Here is a 26,638-nt window from a genome sequence, read left to right as displayed (position 1 = left end):
TATAGTGAACAGTACTTTACTATGTATATTGTATATATACTATGTATATAGGTAGCATAGTACTTTACTATGCTACCTATCAAATCACGTTACGATGGTGACTCCATCGTAACGTGATTTGATTGTACAGTGAACCAATTGTAAAGAGGGGGGGTACATTGTATTTTTAACTATTTATGTGAAACTGGATAATTGGGGCAGCCGTTTAATCAGGCCAAAATGCACTAGTCCCAATGTGTCCCAAATAACCGGAATGGACTGTATTTATTTAGTGTGTCAGCAATCTGTACAGGGATATGATTTTCTTAGGCTATACTTACACAAACTTATCCATACCAATTGTTTGTAATGAGATTATCATGACTTATTGCTTGTCTAAACGTGTGTTTACAGTTAAACTACACTTTTGTTCAAATTCATATGTGAACATCAGAGCCAAATTTTGAGAAAATATTTGAATTTAACAATACCAAATATCCTTGTTATCATTATAGTTATTATACTTGATTGCATAATCTGATAATAAAGGAATTAATAAATCTTAACTACTGATATGTGAGTTGCACAAATTTTGTGTCACCCTTATATTAACAATAAAGTCTGATTTTTATTTTTAATATTCAACTTTTATAAAAACCAGATTTGATAAATAATATAACCTTTTTACACCCAGCATTTGATTCCTTTGATTAATTTGAAATTTGTGACATTAGATGTGAGGAAGAAGATGTCGAAATGAGTGATGATGCCCTTACTGTTTTGACAAGGATTGGCATGGAAACAACACTGCGATATGCCATTCAGTTAATCACTGCTTCCAATTTAGTGTGTCGAAAACGCAAGGTAAGATATTTTCAATAAATCATTTATTTACTGTGTGTAAATGATCTCTTATTTCAAAATGATGTGAAGGTTAGAGCAAACAATTTCTTAATATTTACTGAAATTATGTATTCTTGCCTTCACATCATTTTGTATCCAAAGTATCTAAAACAGTGTAATACTATAATGAATAGTGATAATTTGTGTACAGCAAATTGTCATTCTTCTGAATACCATTCTTACTCAAAGAGTATTACAGGACAGAATACACATCATTCTCTATCATATGAATCTTAAAAAAGAATTACAAAAATATTAATGTAATGTCAGAACCATATCTGTGCCAATATAAAAATTGTTTAATGTGCTCAGATAAATTTTGCCTGGCAACATTTCTCTGATTGCAGATTTACTACTGCAGTTCCTGGTGCTGTTTGATGACTTAATTATAGAAATCTCTATAGTTCCTTGTACTGCAATGCTTCTGATGACTGAACTATTTCTGTCATGATGCAGCTTTTGCTACTGACCAGAGAACATACTATAACAGAACCACACTTTGAGGACACAGCTTCTGTGTCCTTAAAGTGTGGTTCCAAAAATGGGATCCTTCGCTGCAAATCATTTTGTTGCTAAGTGAATCTAGGATGTCTTCTGAAATAGCATCTTGTGGATGGCTTCAGGAAAGACAGCAATGAGCTCTTAGGCTGCCAAGCTATGTAGTACTACCAAAAATTTTTAAACTGCCAATGGAATGGATTCTTTTGCTGCTGCTTGAAGGCAATGAGAGAAGCAGCTGTGTCTATCTTTGTGTTGCTGTATTCTTGGATGTATTTTAGTAATTATGGTATGTCTTCTGAAGCCATTGATGGCAGCAGCAGTTCTGTGTTGTTATGATGACTAGTTGCTATGTTCTTGGACATACAGACAATTTTTTCCCTTCTCCCATAGGGTGGGTTGAAATACTTTCAAGCCTTTCCCAAAGTAGAGGTACTGGGTGCATGTCACTCTTTCAGCACTTTCTGAAACTCTCTCTCTCTCTCTCTCTCTCTGAGAGAGAGAGAGAGAGAGAGAGAGAGAGAGAGAGAGAGAGAGAGAGAGAGAGAGTTTCATCAGTAAGGGTAGATTAGTATGCTAGAACAGCAGACCCTGGCCTGGCTCCTTGTGTCAGGGATGGTGACCAGGTGGTTGCATATTTTGACTGGGGTAAGTGGCCAGTCAAAAACATGAATAACACACCACAACATTATACTGTAGGACATTGATTGACTGATTGACCTTTATCAGAATAATGTCTTCACATACTATACTGCAGAGTTGCCATAGTTAGGCATTTTGTGGATGACCCCACATCCACAAAAATTAATTTTGAAAAAAATAAAATAAAAAATAGTTCCTATTATCATGAATTATTTTCTTGGCATTCAGTTCAGTCCATTGCACTCCAGTGCAGTTTGTGGTATTTCATTTTGTATTTCTCTCCTCTCAGGATGTGCTTGTATGCCACTTTTTTCCTTCAGTATCATCTTTATTAAGCGTCTATCTTTCCTTGTTATTTGTAGAAATCTTTTATTATTTACTCTGCTTGTCCATTTGATTTGCTATATTTGCTGCATTTCAACTGCCTCCAATTGTTTTGTCATTCTTTGATAACTGTCCAGGTTTCTCTTCTCTATAGCAATATAGACTAAATATAACATTCCAAAAGTTTTGATTCTTAATTTCAAATTGAGCATATTCTCATCAGTTAACTCTTTCTATTCCACACGGCTGTCAGGTTACATGCATTTCTTTTAAGTTTAAGAGAGATAATTGGATTTAGTGGAGAGGTCTTACCTCCACATAGCCCATTAAAGTGAGGTTTTATGTATAAAGTATAGCAATGTAGGATCAGTCATGGAAATTGCAGTTGTTTTCATTTATAGTATCCATGTAATTGTGAAGCATATATTATGTACATGTACTTATACTGAATTGACTTTGAATTAGTAGCATCTCTTTTGTAGGAATGGACTAGTGTGATATGGGTGAAGGCTCAAAGTCAGAAATGGCTGATAATAAAATTATAGTTTGCACAAATGGCAATCAATTTTTGAGTGTCTATGAAGAAGAATGGGTTGGTGTTGAGATCTTTCCAGCTTCAAACATGGAATGATTGTGATGGCAATACATGCTGGTGCCAGTATCTCGACATCAGTCAACATGGTTAAGTGCTCCCGTTCTGTGGTGTTACAAGTCTACCGTGGCTGGGTTAACAGTGGTTAAACAACCAGCCAAATATAACACATGGGACAGCTACGTGTGATGGCTCCTCGTGTTGAGCATTATTGTGGCACAAGAAAATGTGGCTTATGTAGACATGTCAGCACCACTGGACTACCAATGTACGGAAAATTGTTGCTTGGTTTCATGAATCTCATTTCCAACTGCTGATAGGAATACCTGCATTTAGAGAAAGCAACGTGAGGCCACGCCAGCTATGACCAAAACAGTGTGCCATGCTGTAAGGCCTGGTGGTCACTAACTGGGTTCAGAACATGACAATAAATTCTCCATCCTCCCACGACTGCCCAATTCAACATGTTTGGGACCTACTGGAAAAGGACATTTGATGCTATAACCATCCACCTGGCAATGTGCAGGCATTACTGGACACATTGTTGCAATGCATGTGTGGCAATAACACAGGACACCCTGGAACACCTTATGGAGTCCATGGTCTGTATTACAAGCAAAAGTGGCTACATGAGATATTAGGTTGGTGTTGCTATGAAAAGCTAACTCAGTATATATCTTGACCCATGTTCACTGTTTTTTTCTCTTTTAGTCAAGGTTGCGACATAAAGTCTGGTTTTACAATTATTGTAATTTCTTTCTTAAAAAAATGAAATGAAGAGTTATAAAATGAGTGTGTCTTTCTCCATAAGATCACTGGGCAGACCTCTATATAGAATTTCTTATTACAAACATACATTTTTTGGCAGTTTAGAACAGGCCTTCATCAGAGCTCTTACAGTTAAAATAACAATTATGATTTCCGCCTTTCCACACTGTGTGGAAGGGACAGTGTTTGACGCTGTGGTAGTTTAGTCATGCTCAGATGAAAGTTGCATAGTTTTTCCTCTTGTAAATTCAAGTTTCTCATTCCACAATAACCAACTGACCACAGAATAAATGAAATTTGCAGATGATATATTGGTACTTTATATATTGGTTCCCTTGGCATAAATTCAAATCGCATGGCCTCATCCTTCATGGACACTAGTTTTCAGAAATATGTTATACTAAAGAAATTTCTGTTGTTGTTTAATGTAGTACATTCTTGCAATGGTTAATTTTTTTTTTTTCTTTCTTTTGTGTTGATTAGTACCGATGAAGGATTGATATAAACTTGAGATAAAGCTAAAGGTGACTTATCTTACTTTTCCTCTAACTGTTGAACTTGACCATGAACATAACTGTTGAACAATGATCATGGTAAACCTTCTGCTCTACCAGAACACATCCCATTCAGTGCTGCTTGTGACCTCTTACAGCAGATGGACATTAGAAGAATCTGTACAGTCTCAATGCCAAGAAGTATCCAGGAACTTAACGGGTTTCTTTGAATGTTCATAAATCTATACTTCTAGAGCTAATTCCTATTTTGCATCACCTCTTTTACACTCTCGCATTTCACTGGTGTTTTTCTCCTGCATTGAAATTTGCACATATCCAGGTGGTTCCATAAAAGGGTAACAAATCTAACTCTTTCAATTGTCGTCCCGTTGTACTTTTTCTCAGTTCGTTGCAAAGGTATGAAGAAATTCAACTGCCAACCCTTACACATCTCAAAACGTAACATCTGATGATATCACTAGTGATATCTTGGCTTGTGTTACTCTTTTGACAAATTCGGCAAAAATTTCAGAGAAATCAAACATTTATTAGGCTTTTTATAGCATTTGGCATAAAGGTTTTTAAAATAAGCTTCCATCTATCTGATGGTCTGCCTTCTGCTTTTTGTAATTGGTGGCCAGTTTTTCCCTCTGACTGCTCACTGTGAGTGATGATAGATGACTGTCTGGCTTCTAACTTGTCAGCTGATGCTGTTGTTCCCCAAGGTTCTGCTTTCCACCTTCCTTTCTTTCTTCTGCTGTCTAGAAATCCTCTACATGGTTTTTCTGCTGATAGTGCACTACAATTCACCTTTCAGTCTGTGAAACTGCTCTGCACAGACAGCTGCAGCCACTCAGATATCCACACTAGCTTAATTGCTGATCTCTAGTAATTCTTCAAGGGTGCGAAGAAAACTTAGTTAACTTCAGTCCTGAAATTTATCTTTGTTTTATTTCTTGCAAAAAAGGAATCTGCTGCTTCCATGCTTCCAAGGTAAGCATGGAAGTAGCAGATTCCATACATAGCACTAGTGTACTATAGGTTAAAAGAAACCTTTTGTAAAGTGTTTTGTTAAGGGAGTTCAGGATATACTGAAATGTAACCTGCCATAAATACAACAAAGAAAATTACAGTAATATTTAGAGTTATTGATGCTTCACAAGTTAAATACAAGGACTGTTGGACTTAATTATATGAGAATGTTTAATAACTTCTTTTAAGTGCATTACTTCTTTCATTAGGGATCTGAAGTTAACATCAGTGATGTGAAGAGGGTTTATTCTCTTTTCCTGGATGAATCGAGATCAACACAGTTTTTGAAAGAATATCAGAAAGAATTTATGTTTAATGAATTAGGTAAGTTATTCCAGTTTGCATAGAAAAAAATATCATCCTTTGAGATAATTGGCAGCCATATTTTTATTGCATAGATCACAAGATGTGCAGACTTTCACATTGCATCCCACTGTGCAATGTGACTTTGTACACTTTCATCTGCAATTGTTGCTGCCCTTGCCTTGAGAAATTTATAATCCAAATCCAAATTTGACAGGAATTTTTGTTTTTTCACATAAATATATACTTTTTTCATGTGAGCATATTTAATATGTATATGAAAATAACTGTTTACAATTTGAGTACTTCATCACTCATTTTGTTGTTTATTGGTTATTTATTTATTTACACAATTTTTGGTGAATAACTCAGTAACAATATGTAACAGTATGAAAAAAATTGAATCCGAGCATGATCTGAAAACATAAGTTGCAACCATCATGAAAATTTTATGATTATTTGTTGCAAGCTCAAAAGTAAGACATATGCATTAATTCTCAATTATGACATACTAATAAGTAAATTCTATAAAATAATTACTGAATCATAAATTCTACAGCCAACTGTTTATTTATTTTGTTTATTTATATGTCAATACAATTTACAATTGTAAATTGTATTGACATTGTATTGTTGTAGTAGTAGTAGTAGTGGCATGTGATGCAAGAAAGAAAGTTTATGAGCTTATGCAGCATCAGCCAAAAAAAAATAATAATAAATTTACAAAACAATTCCCTCTAAATGTTTGTCCAGGTCCTCCTTAAATTTATTTAATCTATCAACTTCCACAACGACAGATGGAAGTTTATTGCAGCAATTAACCACCCGCTGGCTAAAGGCAAATTTCCACACATCTATTCTGTCTTTCCTCAATTTGGATTTATGCCCCCTTAGGTTCGTAATCTGAACAAGTGGAAGAATCCCATCAGAATTCAGCATGCTCAACCCATTCAAGGCCTTAATACACCTCAGTCAAATCACCTCACAGGTGCCTAGTCTCCAGCCACTGCAATTTGCAGAACTTAAGCCTCTCTCGGTAAGAGAATCCCTTCATTCCCCTCACTAATCTTTTTGCCCTTCTCTGTACATTCTCAAGCAAATCAACATCCTTCCTAAAATGAGGCCTCCAGACCTGTACGCAGTACTCAAGGTGTGGCGTGACAATTGCCTTATACAGAGGGACAATCACCTCCTTTTCCCCGCTAGCAAAATTCCTGTATATCATTGACAAAACCCCATGACCTGCCCTAACAGCCTGTCTGCATTGCTCAGAAAATTTCATATCCGACTGCACAATTACTCCCAGGTCTTTTTCATTTTCTACCACCTTAAATGTAGTACCAGACAATGGGTACGTTTCTCTGGGGTTGCTTCTACCCATATGCAGTACTTTGCATTTGTCAATATTGAACTTTAGTTGCCACTCTCAGGCCATCTGCCCAAATTTTCTAGATCCTGTTGCAGTAGCACACTGCTATTACTGTCATTAACAACACTATCAACCTTTGTATCATCTGCAAACTTTGACACTAAGCCTGTTATACCTTCATCAATATCATTGATAAATATACAAAACAACAGTGGACCCAACACTGAACCCTGTTGGACTCCACTAATAACATTAGTGCACGAAGAGCAGCACCCATTGATTACCGCCCTCTGTCTTCTCCCACTCAACCAACCTTTATCCATCGTAGCAACTTACCCTTAATACCATTCTGCCTCAATTTGTGCAGTAGTCTTCCATGTGTAACAGTGTAAAAAGCTTTCCTGAAATCTAAGTATATGATATCAAAATTATTTTTTTCATCCACTTCCCTTGTAACCACATCATAATATCCAATCAAATTTGTCAGACAAGACTTTCCCTTAACAAACCCATGCTGTCTGAATTATTGTTGCAGTCTTGTCTAGATGATCCTGCAATGCATCTTTAACCAGTGACTTCATTATTTTACCCGGAACAGAAGTTAAACTAACTGGTCTGTAATTACTCGTGTCATCCTTCGATCCCCCTTTGTGAATTGAGGATACATTTGCACATCTCCAGTCTGTGGGGGACCTCCCCTGAGTCCAAGGATGCTCTCATAATTACGGCTAAGAGTTTGCTTACTTCCTTTGCTGCCTCCTTTAATATAACTAGATAGAACCCATCCGCCCCAGGTACCTTTCTTGTCTTTAACTTCAACAATTTCTCCTCCACTTTGCTCTCAGTTATTACAAAGTCATTAAGCACCCTGCTACAATTTTATAAACTTCTGGCATTTTCAAACCTTAACTCCTCATGTGTGAATGTAGATGCAAAATACTCATTCAGTTTGTTTGCTATCTGAGCAAGATCATCAACAGCCGAACCGTCAATATCAAGTGGACCAATCAGATTCATCCCCTTCCTTTTAGAGTTTATATAAGTAAAGAAATCATTGCTGCTTTTCTTAGCATCCTTTGCCAAAGATTTCTCATAATCTACCTTCGCCTGCCTAAATTCCTTTGTGACTTGATTACAGACTAGCTTATATCTGCCATAGGCTTCTGTGTCGCCTAATAATTTATATGTATCCCATGCATTTTTCTTCTCTGCCATAAGTCTCATTAGTTCATTTGGCAAGCATTTAGGCCTAAACCTTGAACAATATTTCTTAATATGCATGAAACTTTTAGTAGCTTCCAAGATAAGTTCTTTGAATGCTTCCCATTTTGAATTTGCTGTTGGTAACATCATCAGTTGATCCCACTGTATAGAATTTAAATACTGTTTCAATCCACTGTAGTCACCTTTACGGAAGCAAAAACCGTTTCCTTTACCCCTGATGGTAATTATATCTTTAAGTAAATCACACATCAGTACACTGTGATCACTGCCACCTAGTGGTTCCTTTATCTGCAAATTCTTAATACACGAATGATCACTGCTGATACCAGATCAAGAGTATTACCCTCTCTGGTTGCCTCTGGAACATGCTGCTGCAGAAAACAATCCAATAAATCCACAAAAGTCTTACTAATGTATGAGTGACCAACCCACAGGTTCCAGTCAATATCTGGGAAGTTAAAATACTCGCCCACTCTATTTCTCTGTACAATTTTTCATTGTACTCATTCGAGTCATTAGGCCTATAACACATTCCTACTCTTATTTTTGCTTTCGCAGTGCTTATGTCACACCAAACTGACTCAACAGTGCACTGTTCATCTATATCAACTGGATGCACTTCTTTTGATTTTATGTTTTTCATAATTAACAGCATAACACCTCCTCCCTTTCTTTCCTGTCTGTCCTTTCTGTACACATTGTACGCCCCAAATTCCAATTCTGCATTCCTAATATCTGTGTGACACCACATCTCTGATATCCCAACAATATCTGCCTTTGATGTCTTGACCAGCACTTCAAATTCATCACATTTATTTACTATATTTCTTACAGTGGTATACATTCAAGTATACCTGCACCTATTCTTATTCTTAGTTACCCTAACACCTCCCATATACACACCTGTTTCATGATGACTGCCATCAGTCCCTGAAACCCTCAGCACCCCTCACTCCAGGCCGCTGCTTATTCTAATAGAAGTAGTGCAAGAATCACCTTCACCTCTGCCTGTGGCTACTCTTAACCTTTTAGTCTGTGAATCCCCTCAAGCTAGCAGTTTTCCGACTCACCTAACACTGCCTCGATGGCATCTGCAAATAGTCTTGCACCCTTTCTATTTAAGTGTATCCCATCCCTGTAGAAGCAGTCTCTCCTGTTAACAAGCACAGACCACTCTGAAAAAAATTCTACCCTTTGAACCTTGAACCTTTCCTCCAGGGCCAAATTGATTGACAAGGCTCTTGTCATGTACTCCCTCCTATCGTGTCTGGGCAGAATTGCAGACACTTTCAATTTTAACCCTAACTCACAACTTTTTTGCAATGTTGACCTGTACTTGTTAAGTAAATCTGCAGATCTCCTACTCTTAAAGTCATTGGTGCCAACGTACAACAATATCACCCTTTGTGCCCTTAAAAGATGATATATGCTTCACAACGTCATCAGCTTTTGCCCCTGACAGACATACTCTGGTTCTGTTCCATCTATCATTTTTACACAATATATTCCCTGTCTCCCTGACAATAGATTCACCAACAATAACTAACTCCTGTGGGACCAGCGCATTCTGCCTTAGGCGCCTCCGTAGCCAGGTGGGAAGGAGCAGCAGTGCGTAGCACACGCTTCTTGATTAGACCGGGGTTCGAGCCCGTCACCACCAAATATGGAGGATGCGGAAAGGTCAAGGAATGACCACCGCATATTCCGGAGCAATATGGCCTTAGTTGCTAATGCTCCAAACAACAAAATATACAAATATAGCATTCTGCCTTGGAGATTGCCGCTGTGTTGCCTGATGCCCAGGAGTGAGCTCAGGAGTTGAGTTGGGCAGCTGAGAGCTTGATGGGTCCCTCATATTAATTTCTTCGAGGGCATCTACCCTACACCTCAAGTTGTCATAGACGCCCATTAGAACGCTGAGTTTACGTCTAATTTCTAGACACTCTCTGCACCTGGCACACACAAAGACATCCTCCTTGGCTAGATCATGTTCTGTTCCAGAGAGTTCGGCAAACATTTCACAAGTTGCACATTTTTTTAAGCTGTGATGCATTGGAGAATTGCCCCCCCCCTTCCAGTTCTCCTCTGGGTCACAGCACTCCTGCGACTTTGTGCCCGTTGCTTTGCTGCTCTAGTCTGGGGCATCATATTTTAAATTAATAAGATCAATAAATTTAATTAATTAATTGTCAATACTACACTATCTAATAGAATCCTAAATGCAGTTATGTGTATTACGCTATATATTTTTACGTTAGAGCTACCTAGTTACCACAATTAAAAATTTGAATTCCCTACCACCCTATATAGAAAAACAGTATCTGCAAGATTCGAACGAAACAACGGTTTTACCTATATTAAGTAGTAATCTACAAAAGTAATTGGCTACCAAACAGAAACAAAAATTACTGTTTTAAATAAGTTGAATGTAACTGTAGCTGTATTGGCAAAGAAATGCAGTAGTGCATGTACTCTTTAGATAAGGGCCATACAAACCTTTTTGGCCTGATGCCCCTTTTGGTTCTTAGTCATATCAGGAGACTCCCAATATACCTATCGTGTCTGGGTAAAAAATAAATATATATATATATATATTTATTTATTTTTTTGTTCTGAATAATAAAACATTGTGTATGACAAAATTATTTCTAACTCACCTTTAAAATTTGCTCTTTCACATTCCAAATAAGCAGATCTAAAAAATTAAATATTTATCCACCTGTATGTCTGTATACTGTGTCTTCTGGATACACAATTGCTTATTTCAGCTTCCAGAAATACTAGAGGAAAAAATTGCATCTCTGACAGCTTACCTATCAGAATTAATATGATGGGTAAGCCTGTACCCCTTGTTTTTTTTTTTCAGTTACAGAGTGAAAGTAGAGAGAATGAGCAGACACCTCCTTATGAACCTCTGTAGACTTGTCCACAGTTTGCATTTTTAAAAATGCTTTGTCATCCTGAATACTTTGAAGCTTTTTTTCAAGTATATTATTTAGGATGATAACAATGTAATATATTTAATCGAATATACCAAAAACAACTGCAATGCTTGCTATGTAGGTAGCACAACTGTTAAATTTGGAACTACAAAAACTGGAAATACTAGCCCCTATTATTATCAGTTTAGCCTCCATTCTAGCATAGAACTTAGGCAACATGTGAACTCGTCTTCCTACAGCCATCTTATTAAATCCACTAAGATGTTATTGAAATTAAATTGCAACTGTAAGTTATTTGTGTGGAAAGCCACAGTTGTCAACTTAGTTTCAGCAGATTAATATTCTTAATATGAAGTTACTTGCTAATCTATTGTCAGTATGGCAGTTTAAATGTAAAATTTCCAACTTGTACCTTGGATATGCATTGTAGTAACTATAAAAACCCTTAAACCCTTTCTTTTCATCATCTTAGTGGAACCAACTGATGATGTTTATTGAAAACCAAAAGTTAGGAATGTTGGTTCCTTTATTTGTGTCTTCATAGTCTCATGTTTTTAGTTCACATAATTAAGAACTAATTGAAAAGGGTGTACCTTTTTTTCAGGGGATTCAAATGTTAAGTTTTTGATTAATTTTAATTCTTCCACACTTTGTGAATTGTCCATATAGTTTTGAAGATAAGTTTGAAAAAAATTAAACTTTATTTTTTATACAAAATTTTTTTTCTATATAAAAAACCTAAAGCTTATACTAATAATTGTTCTTTTCTGAATTTACTTCTTCAAGTTAAAAGTAGCAGGGCTTTCTCATCATCTCTTGTACTTTGTGATTTACAGGATCCTTCCAGGCACAGAAGGGGGGGGGGGTTGAGAGAGAGAGAGAGAGAGAGAGAGAGAGAGAGAGAGAGAGAGAGAGAGAGAGAGAGAGAGAAATGAGAAAGTTTTCCTCCTTTTTGTAATTTTGAAAACACCGTAATGGCATTAGCTATTTTACAATTTTAAATTTTAAAAATTTTATTTTTTGAAGTGTGTATGTGGAAGGCCTCCGCAGCTGAGTGGTCAGGAGCGGGAATGCAGTAGCACACGCTCCTTGAGTAGGCCGGGGTTCAAACCCCTCACTGCTAAATACGGTCGATCTGCCAACCTGCAGTGGACCAGCATGGCAGATTATGGTCCATTTCCCTCAAATTGTTGGGGAGGCTTCCATCCTGCAGTGGGTTGATAATGGCTGCAGTTTACTTTTATTTGGTGTATGCACATTGGAACTGCAATATATTGCTGGTGGTTCCATAAGGTTTTTTTCCTTTATGTCCTCTGTATTTTATTTAGTTTTTAAAACATTTATTCATTTTAAATGACATCTGCAGGTCATGAGAAAAACTTATTTGTTTTAATACGATTTATATTATTATTACAGCATAAAATAATTTGAAAATCAATTCAGAATTTTTTTTAAAATCATCCCTTTAGATGGTCCCCTGCTTCAAATATCTAATTTGTACATGTTTGCCATTCTGGTTATGCTGTTTACAAAATAGTGAAAGTTATTGTTTATGTTCTGCATTAGGTTCGGGGTTTCAAATTAAGTGGAGGAGTAAAAAATGATCCATATAATTGAGCCAAGTAAAACCTTGATTTTGTAGGGATGTAAAATAGTATATGTTTATTCAAGAATCAGTCTGTGAAGGCTAAAAATAAATTAAATACTTTCAAAAATTTCATAACTTTTTTCTTTTATAGATAAACCAATTTATTCTTTTATTCAATACCCCATAAAAGTAGGAAACCCTCATCACAGTAGGAAATAATTTTGGTACACTTAAATAAATATAAAACAAAAATGTGTAAATTTAAAAATAGAATAATCGGGCAGTTGTTTGCATTGAGCACTGTAAACTTTTTTTGGCTTCTTCCTGCCTTTATTAATAGGAAGTTCTTCAATTACTAGTACTCTATCTGTATATTTTGTTTATAGATGACTAGACTAAAGTTTACCATTTATAGATAAATAGACTACAGATAAACAAGGCTGCAGAAAGCCTTCAATCGGCCCAGGACAATTTCAACCTATAGTCGCTTCCTATTAGAGCTCTGGAACTCCTGGATTTATATCAGAGACAGGATCCCAATTGTTCTTTACCTAGCTCTGCAAATAGTTGCCATCCATGTTGCCTGATGCATTCAGAAAAGGGCCTCAAAATCAGTTAAGTTTGACATACGTAATATAATTGCCAGTATCAAAAATATATTCATATAATGAGAAGATTTATGATATGAAGTTTATGAGCATAATTCGGTGAATAAACACTCCAAACCTCTCTTCGTATAACTGTTTATTGAGTGGAAACAGTTAACATTGTATGAATATTGTAAATCATAGCATTTTATTAAGTAGCATTCCTCCTATCCACATGATATTATATAATCTTCCTTGTTACACCTGTTTCTTTGGCTTTCACTGCATCTCAAGTGAAGTAACTTTTACCTATAAGGAAAAAGGGGTAAAGTGGTTAGTAAATTATCAATCCTTTTTTATATAGAAGCATATGAGAAATAGTAATAAAAGATACTCTTACATTTGGACTGTGTAGCTATGTCAAATTTTAATAGGTTATTAAAGAAAGTGATGTCTAACAGGATGGTTGCTGCATTCCTACCTGTAATTACAATTTATCTGTTGTTGCCGAATTGCTTAAAAAAAATTAAACTCTATCTCACAATTATTACTGTTCTTAGAAATTTCACATCTTAACACCTACAGTCCAGAATATAGAATTCAGCAAAATCTTTTTGATGATTTAGATATTCCAGAAATGATTGTAGATAATATATAGTGGGATTCCGTTGACTATAAATAAAAGTAAAACATTTTGAAAACAAACCAGTAGGTGAGCAGACACATTAATCTGTTCCGTGTGTGTATGTCTGGTTATGTAGTGCATGATAGTGAGTACTGTGTATCCAGTGGTTATATGAATTTTGTGAATGTAATGGGAGGGCAGCACTAGTTCAGCATGTCTCTGAAGTCTAAAATTTTCCTAAGTGTAACACCATAGTTGATTGCTGTAAACAAACTTCCATATGTCATTGTGGAAGTTGATAGCTTAAATAAATTCAAGGAAGAATTGGACAAACTTTTGGAGCAAATGGATTGGTGAAATAGGAAGTTTTTTTTTTTTTTTTTTTAGCTGATGCTGTATAAGTAGATGCAAAATATTCATTCGGTTTATCAGCTACTTCAGCAGGATCATCAATAGTTAAACCATCTATGTTAAGTGGACCAATTCGATTCATCCCCTTCCTTCTAGAGTTTACATATGTAAAGAATTCTTTGCTGTTTTTCTTTGCATCCTTTGCAAAAATTTCTCAAGTCACAAATCTTTGACTTTGGCAAAGATTTGTGACTTGATTATATCTGCCGTAGGCTTCTGTGTCGCCTGATAATTTATATGCATCCCATGCATTTTTCTTCTCTGCCACGAGCCTCATTAATTCATCTGACATCCACTTAGGCCTAAACCTTGAACAGTATTTCTTAGTTGGTATGAAAAGCATAGTAGCCTCCAAGATTAAGTCACTGAAGGCCTCCAATTTGGACTATTTGGTAACATCATCAGTTGATCCTACTGTATAGAATTTAAAAGCTGTCTGAGACCACTGTAGTCACCTTTACGAAAACAAAAGCCCTTTACCCTTGATGGTAGTTACATCTTTAAGTAAATCCCACATCAGTACACTGTGATCACTGTCACCTAGTGGTTCCTTTAACTGCAAATTCTTAATGCCTAAATAATCACTGCTGATAATCAGATTAAGAGTATTACTCCCTCTAATAAATCCACAAAAGTCTTGCTAGTGTGCGAGTGACCAAATCATGTTCCAGTCAATATCTGGAAAGTTAAAATTCCCCATTACAAGACATTCTGATTTACTGGTCCACTCTATTTCTCTGCACAACAGTTTGTTGTTCTCATCAGAGTCATTAGGCTTATAACACACTCCTACTCTCATTTTCCCTTTCCCAGTGTTTATATCACACCAACAGACTCAACATTGCACTGTCCACCCATGTCAACTGGATGCACTTCCTTAGATTTTATGTGTTTCTTAACTAACAGCATAACCCCCTCCTCCCTTCCTACCCTGTCTATCCTTTCTGTACACATTGTACTCCCCAAATTCCAATTCTGCACTGCTTATATCTGTGTGACACCATGTCTCTGATATCCCAACAGTAGCTGCCTTTGATGTTTTGATCAGCACTTCAAATTCATCAAATTTGTTTACTATACTTCTAGCACTGGTGTACATGCAAGTATACATGCACCTGTTTTTACTCTTAGTTACCCTAACATAGCCCATGTATTTACTTGTTCCACTATGACTCCCAGCAGTCTTGGAAATTCCCAGCAATTTGCTTTCCAGGCTGCTGCTCATTCAAATAGAAGCAGTGCAAGAATCATTTCCACCTCTGCCTGCGGCTTAATGACAGTCTGTAGCAGTTTGTGTGACATATATATATAATGTGGTATCTCATTGTTTGCAGTGCTTGAAAAGTTGCCATATTGCATTTAGCATATTCAAGCCTTATACAGTTGAAATTATCAGTGTTTCATATTTGTATGCATTACATGTGGTGCTTGCTATTTATCTCAGCAAATGAAATTGGATATAAACTTTTAAAACAGGTGGCAGTTCACAGATTAGGCAATATTTCACATCAATGAAAGGGTGAATATCCAACATCATATACGCACCGGAAACTTCCATGTTATCTACGAACTTGAAAGGGCAACTCAAGATATAGCATATCTGGTGTGACATGTTATACCTTGTCCTGTGTCCTTTTTTAAACCAAGGAAATAGTGTAATAGGCACTGTTCCTGGACATGCTTCAACACCAAGAAAGGCTCAGTTCTGCAAATTGCAGCATCTGGAGACTAAGCGCCTGCGAGGTGATCTTATTAAAGTGTTTAAAGTTTCGAATGGATTTAGCAAGCTAAATGCTGAAGTATTCTGCCTTTTGCTCGGACTATGCGCATGATGAAACATAAATTCAAATTGAGGAAGGGTGGTTGCAGATTAGATTGATTGCTGGAACAAACTTTCGTCTGATGTTGTGGAAGTGGATAGCCTGAATAAATTCAAGAAAGAAGTAGAGAAACTGTTGGATGAGGTGGATAGGTGAAATGGGAAGGGTTTTTTTTGCATCATTTGCCACTACTAATACTAACAGTTTCTCATGCCATGTCAAACATGGGAAACATGAATGTGGCCATTTTCTAGCACAGGTGGAACACAACTACAGGCACTCCATGGCTTATGTAATACTCGACTTACGGAAATTCGACTTTGCACAAGTTTTTTCCAGCCAGTGAAAATTTAAACAAATCATGGAAACGTATTTTGCATCCTGTAGGAATAAATGGAAGTATTGTGAAAATATTGTAATGTGAACCCAATAACATTTTTTTTTTTGGTAATTCGTTTCAAGACCTCAGAAGTCGGAATTTTTGCTATATAACTAAACTATTTATCTCTCTAAAAGGTCATTTTTATAATGGAAATTGCACTACACTTTCATCGTTATCGTATGTTCCGTTATCAGAATTGATCTTGAATGCCTTTGTGATATTTTTCTAAAACACACTTCTGAAGGTCACTGCCATAAAACAATTTGTACTTTCTGGTTTATTGGGCTTTTCTGTTAGTGCAATCTATTATAAACGGGTAGAACTCGATCTTATTGCATTTGCGGTGATACCAATAATTGGAATTCTGTGGGTTTTTATGTTACGGTATTATGGTGAAATGAGTTCCCCTCCACTGAAATCTTCAATCATAAAAAAAACATAAATGCATTTTCAAAATCTTTTCTTCATTCCTACTTATTACAATGGTAAAGGGAAAGGGACCAACAGAAAGTGCAAGTGCTAGTAGTGCTAGGAAATGAAACAAAATTGATTTAGAAATTAATATGATTAATTAAGAAGTACAAAGCAGAACAAAGTTTGTCATCTATTGCACGGAATTAGGTCTCACTGCTTCAACAGGGAATACTATTTTAAGGGACAGTGCACGTATAAAAGAACATGTTAAAGAATAAATGCATTTAATTTCAACAGTGATCACAAACAGCATTCAGGTGCTATATCGAGGATGGAAAATCAGATTAAGAAGCAAGTGCTCCTGAGTCCAATGGCTATTCAAGCAAAAGCAACAAGTATTTATGAAGATATTAAGGATAAGTACAGCGAACCCCAAGCCAAGTTCATGGAAAGCAACGGGTGATTTAATAGGTTCAAGCATCGCAATTGTTTCCAAAACATTAAAGTAAGTTTTGGAAACATTAAAGTGCTGATTCTGCAGCTGCAGAGAAATTTTGTGATTGTTGGGAAAACCTCTTCTAAATCTCCGCAGCCCTCAACTTCCACGGCGGTGTTCTTATCAGCTGGAGAGTTAATTCTGGCAATGATGCTCAAAAGGTAAAACTTGCTGACATTATGCCTGTCTCCTCTCTCATTTTTGTAATTTTGTACACTTCTGTAATTTTTCCTGCACATGAGATTAAAAAATTGAATAAATAATTCTATTTACATGTTCGTCAAACATTTCTTTTTTGATTCAATCAAATTCAGCGTGCATAGTTGCGAGTGCTGCATAAACATTTAGGGAAATTCTGACTTACGTAAAATTCAACGTAAAGTTGAGTACAGCGGAGCGCAACCCTTACATAAGTAGGCAAATGGCTGTATATTAAAAGTTTGTAATTGCCTGTTTGAAACATTAATGAATGTTAGCTTCATTGTATTAGACCTATTGCTTGGCCTCTAAATCACTAGTCATAGCACTGTCTGATTTCTTTGTGTTTTGGGGGGGGGACATGCAGAGCATTATGTATATGCTGAATAACCTATGAACTATGCCCTGAAGGCAAATTTTTGGCAAGTCATGCAGGACATGTTGAATGATTCATGGGAATATTTGGTCTCATACTATGAACCAAGCTGTGTTTGCTGGGGTCCTCCATGCTATAGTGATTTTGCCACTGGTCACTCATTTATAGAAGTTCAGTTTTAATCCTGTCAGACTGGAAGAACTCTTTAGAAGAATTTATTATTCCTAATCACAGCAGGACGGAGTAGAGACCCTCGCCATGAGGTGTACTGGAGTACCATAAGAAAATGGCCTGGGTAATTAGTGCACCAAATTTTCCAAAGAACAAGTGTTTAAGAGAAGTGGAAGGGTTTGTGTTGCATTGCAACAAGATCTAGGAAAATTGGGTTGATGGGCTGGGAAATGGCAGTTGAAGTTAAACATTGACAAATGCAAGTTACTGCACATGGGTAACTTATCAACTGTGTGGTACTGTGCAGGGTGATCTGATTGAGGTGTTTAAAACCTTGAATGGTTTGGGTAAACTGAATGTTAATGGTATTCTTTCACTTGCCTAAGACTATGCACATGAGGGTGCATAAATTCAAGTTGAGGAAGGATGGTTGCAAGATAGTTGTGCAGAAATTTGCCTTCAGCCAAAGGTAGTTGGTAGTTGGAACAGGCTTCCATCTGTTGTGGAAGTGGATGGATTGAATAAATTCAAGGGAGAACTAGATAAATTCTTGGAGGGTACAGATGGGTGAATGTTTTTTTTTTCCTTTATTATTATTTTGGTTGGTTGCTATATAAATTTGCTTTCTTCCATCATTTGCCATTACTATTACTAGATAGAAATCCTATTTAGAACTCAATGTGGAACCTTATAAGTTACTTCTCAAATGTGCTAACTATACGTGGCATATTGACTTTGTATCTAGAATGCACAAATATATTTGTGTGTGTGTGCAATCTGACTAGTGTAGCTTATCCCATACCCATATTATCCCAGTTCCATATTTTGGGATTTTTCTGTCCTCTGCCCACCTTTTTGTTTTCCTTCTCTGGAATCTCTGAATACACCAACTTAAGATAACTATTTGTCATTTAGTTAAGCAATTTAAAAGAATAGATTGCCTTTACAATTGGTGTAAAGAATGTAAATCCACACACACACATACATCTAATACATTCACTATGGCCAGCAGCATTTCCAACTTAATTCTAACTTTTATTACAGCTTTATGTAATAAAAGTTACAATGAAGTTGTGATGAATATTAAATTAGAATGTTTTTTTTTATTTTTTTGATTATATCTTCAGAGAAATTTATGTCTATTGTATGTACCATAATGTTTAAAATGATACACTTTATTTGTAGTAAGATAATTTACTTTCAAGCAAAAAGCATTAGACTTTTTTTTTTTTTTTTTCTGTTAGTAGTGTCTATAAAAAACTTAAAGTTATATTAAAGGAGGCGGCAAAGCAACTAAGCAAACCCTTAGCCATAATTATGAGAGCATCCTTGGACACGGGGGAGGTCCCCACAGACTGGAGATGTGCAAATGTATCCCCAATTCACAAAGGGGGATCGAAGAGTGACACGAGTAATTACAGACCAATTAGTTTAACTTCTGTTCCAGGTAAAATAATGGAGTCACTGGTTAAAGATGCATTGCAGGATCATCTAGACAAGACTGCAGCAATAATTCAGACACAGCATGCGTTTGTTAAGGGAAAGTCTTGTCTGACATTTGATTGGGTATTATGATGTGGTTACAAAGGAACTGGATGCAAAAAATAATTTTGATATCATATATTTGGATTTCAGGAAAGCTTTTTAACACTGTTGCGCATGGAAGACTATTGTACAAATTGGAGCAGAGTGGTATTAAGGGTAAGTTGCTACAATGGATAAAAGGATGGTTGAGTGGGAGAAGACAGAGGGTGGTAATTAATGGGTGCTGCTCTTCATGGACTAATGTTATTGGTGGAGTCCCAAAGGGTTCGGTTTTGAGTTCACTGTTGTTTTGTATATTTATCAATGATATTGATGAAGGTATATCAGGCTTAGTGTCAAAGTTTCCAGATGATACAAAGGTTGGCAGGGTTCTTAACGACAGTAATGGCAGTGTGCTACTGCAACAGGATCTAGATAATTTGGGCAAATGGGCTAAGAAGTGGCAACTGAAGTTTAACCTTGACAAATGCAAAGTACTGCATATGGGAAGAAGTAACCCCAGAGAAACGTACCAACTGTGTGGTACTACACTTAAGGTGATAGAAAATGAAAAGGACCTGGGAGTAATTGTGCAGTCAGATATGAAGTTTTCTGAGCAATGCAGACAGGCTGCCAGGGCAGGTCATGGGGTTTTGTCAATGTTATATAGGAATTTTGCTAGCAGGGAGAAGGAGGTGATTGTCCCTCTGTATAAGGCAATGGTCAGGCAGCACCTTGAGTACTGTGTATAGGTTTGGAGGCCTCATTTTAGGAAGGATGTAGATTTGCTTGAGCGTGTACAGAGAAGGGCAACAAGATTGGTGAGGGGAATGAAGGGATCCTCTTACCAGGAGAGGCTTAAGTTCTGCAAATTGCAGTGGCTGGAGACTAGGCACCTGCACGGTGATCTGATTGAGGTGTATAAAGCCTTGAATGGGTTGAGCACGCTGAATTCTGATGGGATCCTTCCACTTGTTCAGATTACGAACCTAAGGGGGGCATAAATTCAAATTAAGAAAAGACAGATGTAGAATAGATGTGTGGAAATTTGCCTTTAGCCAGCGGGTGGTTAATTGCTGGAATAAACTTCTATCTGTCGTTGTGGAAGTTGATAGGTTAAATAAATTTAAGGATGAACTGGACAGGCATTTGGAGGGAATGGTGTGATTTTTTTTTTGGTTGATGCTGCATAAGCTTATACACTTGCTTTCTTGCATCACATGCCACTACTACTACTACTACTGCTTCATCACTTTTTAAAATCTCCATGATAATTAGTCCTTATCATCACCCTTTGATGAATAACACTGATTCCAAAACTGAACTTAAAAGAGCTAGCCAGATAGTTTCATTATTGAAGCAGCATTATTCTTCAAAAATTAAGTTTTGTTTTAGAAAACTTGTTAAACATGTTGAAGTAAAGGAACCTTTAGGTGAGTGTGATTAAAACATTCATGTGGGATTTATTCAAAGAAATAAACTGCTGTCAAGGGAAAATGAGAAGGGATTTTGTTTTTGCAAATTTTAAACTCTTTTTAGATAGGGCCAGATGATGTTTTTAAAAAATGTAAATGCCATATGGGGAATGCCCAGAGCGGTAATCATAGATGATGCTGTTTTATTAGTATTAGTATTAGTATTAGTAATGGCCGCATGGTGCAAGAAAGCCTATGGCTTATGCTGCACCAGCCAAAAAAAATAATAAAATAACGACTAAAACAAAGATAAAAAAAAAAAAAGAAAAAATTAATAAAAGAAAAGGAAATTAAACCTATCATCCTATGCGTTTCCCTCACCCAAAGGTACTATCCAGATGACCTTTGAATTTCCCCAAACTGTCAGCTTCTACCACCCATGTAGGCAACTTATTCCAGTAATTTATAACTCGCTGGCTGAAATAAAACTTCCTGCAGTCCAATCTAAACATCTCCTCCCATAACTTGAATTTATGTCCCCTAGTTCTAGCATCATTTATAATCTTGAAAATTTCGTCCTCATTCATTTTACTGATGCCTCTCAGAGCCTTAAACACCTCAGTCAAATCTCCTCTAAGGTGTCTAATTTCCAAACTCTGCAACCCATTTATTCGAAGTCTTTCTTCATAAGGACGCCCTTTTGCTGATCTCACCAGGCGAGTTACCCGTCTTTGCGCCCTTTCAAGAAGCTCAATGTCTTTCTTTAGATGCGGTCTCATACTTGAACACAGTATTCCAAGTGTGGTCAAACAAAAGCCTTATATAATGGGATTATCATGTCCCTATCTCTACTTGCAAAAGTTCAATAGATCATCGATAGGAGACCATGGGTCTTCCTTGCAACCTGTTTACAATGCTCAGAGAATTTCATGTCTGACCGTATTGTAACACCAAAGTCTCTTTCCTCCAGTACTGGGATTACTGTTTCCCAGGTGTAATACCTTACACTTAGCATAGCTGCCATTTTTCTGACCATTCCTGAAGTCTATATAGGTCTCTCTGAAGCAGCTCAATTTGACAGTGATCATTAACTACTCTACCAATTTTAACATCATCTGCAAATTTAGGCATCACGCCCTCTTTCCCTTCATCAATGTCGTTTATGAAAATTAAAAACAACAGTGGTCCTAATACTGATCCTTGGGGACCCCCACTTCTTATATCAACCCAATCTGAGGAATAGCCATTTATCACAACCCTCTGCCTCCTGCCCTGAAGTCATCCCGATATCCATCTAAGCATTTTCCCAGTGATTCCAATCTGTTCCATCTTATAAAGCAACCGCTCATGTGGGACTGAGTCAAAAGCTTTGCTGAAATCTAAATAAACAATGTCGAAATTATTCCCTAATTCTAGCTCATGAGTGACCCTTTCAAAATAGTGAACCAGATTTGTTAAACATGATTTTCCCTTTACAAAACCATGCTGAGTATCCTTGAGAATTTCAATTCTATCGAAATGATCCTGAATTCCACCCTTGATCATTGCATCCATGATTTTCCCTACCACTGAAGTCAGACTGATAGAGGCGCCTCCGTAGCCAGGTGGGAAGGAGCAGCAGTGCGTAGCACACGCTTCTTGATTAGACCGGGGTTCGAGCCCGTCACCACCAAATACGGAAGATGCGGAAAGGTCAGGGAATGACCACCGCACCGGAGCAATATGGCCTTAGTTGCTAATGCTCCTAAAAAAAAACCAAATAACAACAATAACAGACTGATAGGTCGATAATTTCCCACTTCACTCTTAGAACCTCCCTTATGTATGGGAGATACATTGGCACTTTTTCAATCCAACGGAATCTCCCCAGAGTCTGGTGATGCTCGCATAATTAGCCTCAATGGTTCAATGCACTCACTTGCTGCCTCCCTTAAGATTATAGGGTATATTCCATCAACTCCAGGAGCCTTACTGGCCTGTAGGCTCGAAAGTTTTTTCATTAAATAATCTTGCGAAATTTCAATATCATTAATTACATATTTTTCAACTTCGCTCCCACAGTTTCCCATTGCCACAAAAGGTTTTTCATCTGTAAATATCGATGCAAAATAACTGTTCAGTTCACCTGAAATGGCAGCTGGTGTATTTAATACTATTCCCTTTCCCTTATGTAAAGGTCTGATCTTGTTTGTCCTGCTCTTCTTAGCATTTATGTGAAGAATTCCTTATCCCCCCCCCTGTTTTCTAGCGATTTCTCATAAACTGCCTTTGCCTGTCGAACCTTTTCTGTGGCTCTATTACAGATCATCTTGTAGCTGTTATAGGCTTCAGTACTTTTTATTGCTCTGTAACTTTTCCATGCTACCTTTTTCTGCTCAAGTAATGTGGCAACTTCACTATTCATCCAACTTGGAACCCTCCTCGTGGAGTATATTTTTAATGGTAAATATGCATTCAAGGCATATTAAAAGCATACCACAGTTCAATTGAATTCGTTCTCTGTGCGATATCTACCCAGTTAATAGAGGCCATGTAGCACATTAAGACATTGTAATTTCTTTTCTGAAATTATACCCATTCCTTTGTCTCTAGCTACTGCTACCTCTCTCTCTCTTCATCGTCCACCGTAGAACTCCGTGATCACTTCCTGGTACTGATTCCTCTACTGTCAGCCCTGTTATGTCATCTGATTCATGTGTGATGATGAGGTCTAGGATATTCTTTTCTCTAGTACTTTCCCTGACATGTTGATACAAATAACAGTCATCTAGTTGATTTAAAAATTTTGTTCCCCATGTCGAGTTTTCTTCCCATTTACTCCAATCAATTAGAGGCAAATTGAAATTACCCATAATAAGACATTGACGCTTACTTCCCCATTCCATTTGCATGTAGAGGCTTTTGTCATAATCTTCACAATCACCTGGTCTATAGATTACTCCTACTCGCATTATACCTTTGTTTCCAACTATCTCACACCATACAGATTCTATTCTAGCACGTGAAATGTCTGAATCTGTGAAAGCTATTGTCGCACTCAGGCTGCTTCTGATAAGAAGCAATATCCCACCACCCCTTCTATCTACCCTATCCTTCCTAAATACATTATACAAGCTGTACTGAAACTCATCATTCCCTATTTCAGGGTGGCACCACGTTTCCGTAAGCCCTATTATGTTCGCATTACTTGTTTTAACCAGCAGTTTGAATTCGCTCATTTTATTGACGACACTTCTAACATTACTATATAAACAATTAAGACTTACTGTTCTTGTATATTTAACAACCCTTGAAGTTTTTTAGGCTCTCTTCCCTGGCATTAGCTATCCGCTCACTTGAAACGTTTCTGCCCAACGTTTCTTGAAACAACTGGACATATCATCTATATAATATGTCCAGTTGGGGTAACAGATAAGAACTCTTGATTTATGTGCAAGAGTTACTTTGACCAATATTATCAGATAAACGTGTGTCAGTATTACCCACATCCCCCTCCCCTAACTAACAGTTTTCCTGAACCTTTAAGGTATCCTCAATAATACTGGCAAAAACGTTTACACCTTTGTTTAAGTGTATCCCGTCTCTACAAAACAAATTCCTTCTACCTACAAGTGTGGGCCAAGCTGATAGAAATTTCCCCCCAAAAGCCTTGCAGAGTCCTTCAAGTCTTGAGTTAAACCACAAGACTTTTAACATATAATCCCTCCTATCGTATCTGGGCAGAATTGCAGACACATAAGACATTGTGGTCTAGCTCGTGGCATTTCCTCATCATAGTCCTGTATTTTTACAACAAATTGTCAGATCGTGTACGTTTAATGTCATTAGTCCCCACATGAATAATAATATTCTATTTACCCCCTTTAAAATCTGACAGTCTGTTGGTGACATCATTAATAGTTGCTCCCGGCAGACATACCCTGATTCTACTCCACCTATCCTTATTACAAAAAGTATTCTCCATTTCCCTGACAATAGAGTCTCCTAATAAAACAAAGTCCTTTTGAACCAGAGTAGTTTGCACTTGGTTTTTCTGTTTTGAGGCCCGAATCGGGAGTGCATCACTTGGTAGAGTGCTAGAGTCTTGAGTCCCTGACGAGCTCCCAGATGCATTATTCTCGAGGGCAAGCACCCGTGTTTTCAGTGACTCAAATTGTTCCATCAGTGCAGCAAGTTGTAATTTAAGATTGGTGCACTCCTACATCGATCACAAAGAAAAGAATCCCCAGGTGAGCTATGATTAGTCACCAGGTCGACCTTGGAAAACATTCCACAGGTTCCGCAACGGATTAAATCATCACTCACCCGTAAATTGCCATCGGCTATTTCCGTGTGAGTCACGATACCCTGTGATGTGTTTAAGGCAGATCTCGTAATTACCATTATAAAATTAGGTAAATATCAATGAAAATTAACTTTAAAAAATGGTATCTATAATATTAAAAAATCAAACTGTTACAGGAAAACCTATAACAGAAGAATCCAACAATATACTAAATAAATCAAATATTTAAAAACAATAATCAACAGTAATCCAATCAACTTAACTGAGGAGCCCTGCCGAAACGTGTCCGCTCACCTTGAATGCCAACATCCTTATACCAACTAAGGGATGCTTTAGCATTGCATTAGCATTAGCAGTGGCAAATGATGCAAAAAGCAAGCTTATACAGCATGTGCCAAAAAAAAAAACCACAACACTTCCTATTTCAGTTATTCCAACTTTTTTCCCCAATAGTTTGTCTGGTTCTTTCTTGAATTTATTTATTTATTTTTTATGAAAACCCCAAACACGAGAGGTATTAGAACCTATAGTATTTAGTACCGTGCATGGGTTGGAGGTTGAGAAGATGAAAGATATTTGTTTACATTACACTGAGTCATTAATTAACCTAACTGCCCTCTTCTGAATGGAATCTAGAAGCCTGAGAGAGGTTTTGGGGGCACCACCCCATATACGAGAACAATAATCCATGGTAGGGTGGATTTGCGATTTGTGCAGAGTGAACAGTTGTTTGGTAGAAAAGTAATGCTGAGAGTGAAAGAGAAGTTTTTTAGATGCAGAGGAAGCAATATTTGTAATATGCTTGTGCCAAGAGAGATTAGAAGTCGGCAATTCCCAAAAGAGATGTATCATCTTACCTAGAACTCGGAGTGTCACCAAAGATAAACATAGGAGCAGAAGAATCCTTTTTGCAAGCTATAAGATAGGACTGGGTTTTAGAAGGATTGAAATCAACTAAGTTGTTTTTGCCGCACTGGAAAATTACCTTGAGATCGTCATTTAAGGAATTGGTAACAGATATTCGGGAAGTTGAAACTGATTAAGCAGGGCAAGGTTTCTCAAACTGGAAAGTGGATTGCAAAGTGCTATCATCAGCAAAACTATGGATAGGATTTGCAGTTAATGGAAGAAGGTCATTATATATACAAGAGGAAAAGAGTGGGGGAAAGAACTGAACCTTGGGGGACACCAGCATTAGTGGAGAAGTTAGAAAACAGAGAGCCATCTACTATCACCCTCAGTGAGCAGTCAGAGAGAAAACTGGATAACCAATTAC

The 26,638-nt window shown here is 37.0% G+C and overlaps 1 protein-coding gene across 2 annotated transcripts in view; it reads left to right on the top strand.

Annotated features, from left to right (window-relative positions):
- The window catches only part of rept (RuvB-like helicase 2 rept), a 120,376-nt gene that overhangs the window by 89,045 nt on the left and 4,693 nt on the right, over positions 1 to 26,638 (top strand). The window contains exons 9-11 of one of the 2 annotated variants that reach the window (XR_016547576.1): positions 714 to 843; positions 5,442 to 5,556; positions 13,074 to 13,272. Coding sequence is in view for 1 of the 2 variants with exons in the window: in XM_090383890.1 (XP_090240016.1) it covers positions 714 to 843; positions 5,442 to 5,556 (245 nt within the window). In the remaining variant the exon portion in view is untranslated. The remainder of the gene's footprint in view (positions 1 to 713; positions 844 to 5,441; positions 5,557 to 13,073; positions 13,273 to 26,638) is intronic. The other variant, XM_090383890.1, reaches the window with a different exon arrangement.

The sequence above is a fragment of the Mastigoproctus giganteus genome, chromosome 10, assembly GCF_048544385.1.
Source record: "Mastigoproctus giganteus isolate SK-2022 chromosome 10, ASM4854438v1, whole genome shotgun sequence".
In the NCBI taxonomy this organism is placed as follows: domain Eukaryota; kingdom Metazoa; phylum Arthropoda; class Arachnida; order Uropygi; family Thelyphonidae; genus Mastigoproctus; species Mastigoproctus giganteus.
This window is presented reverse-complemented; position numbering and strand designations above follow the sequence as displayed.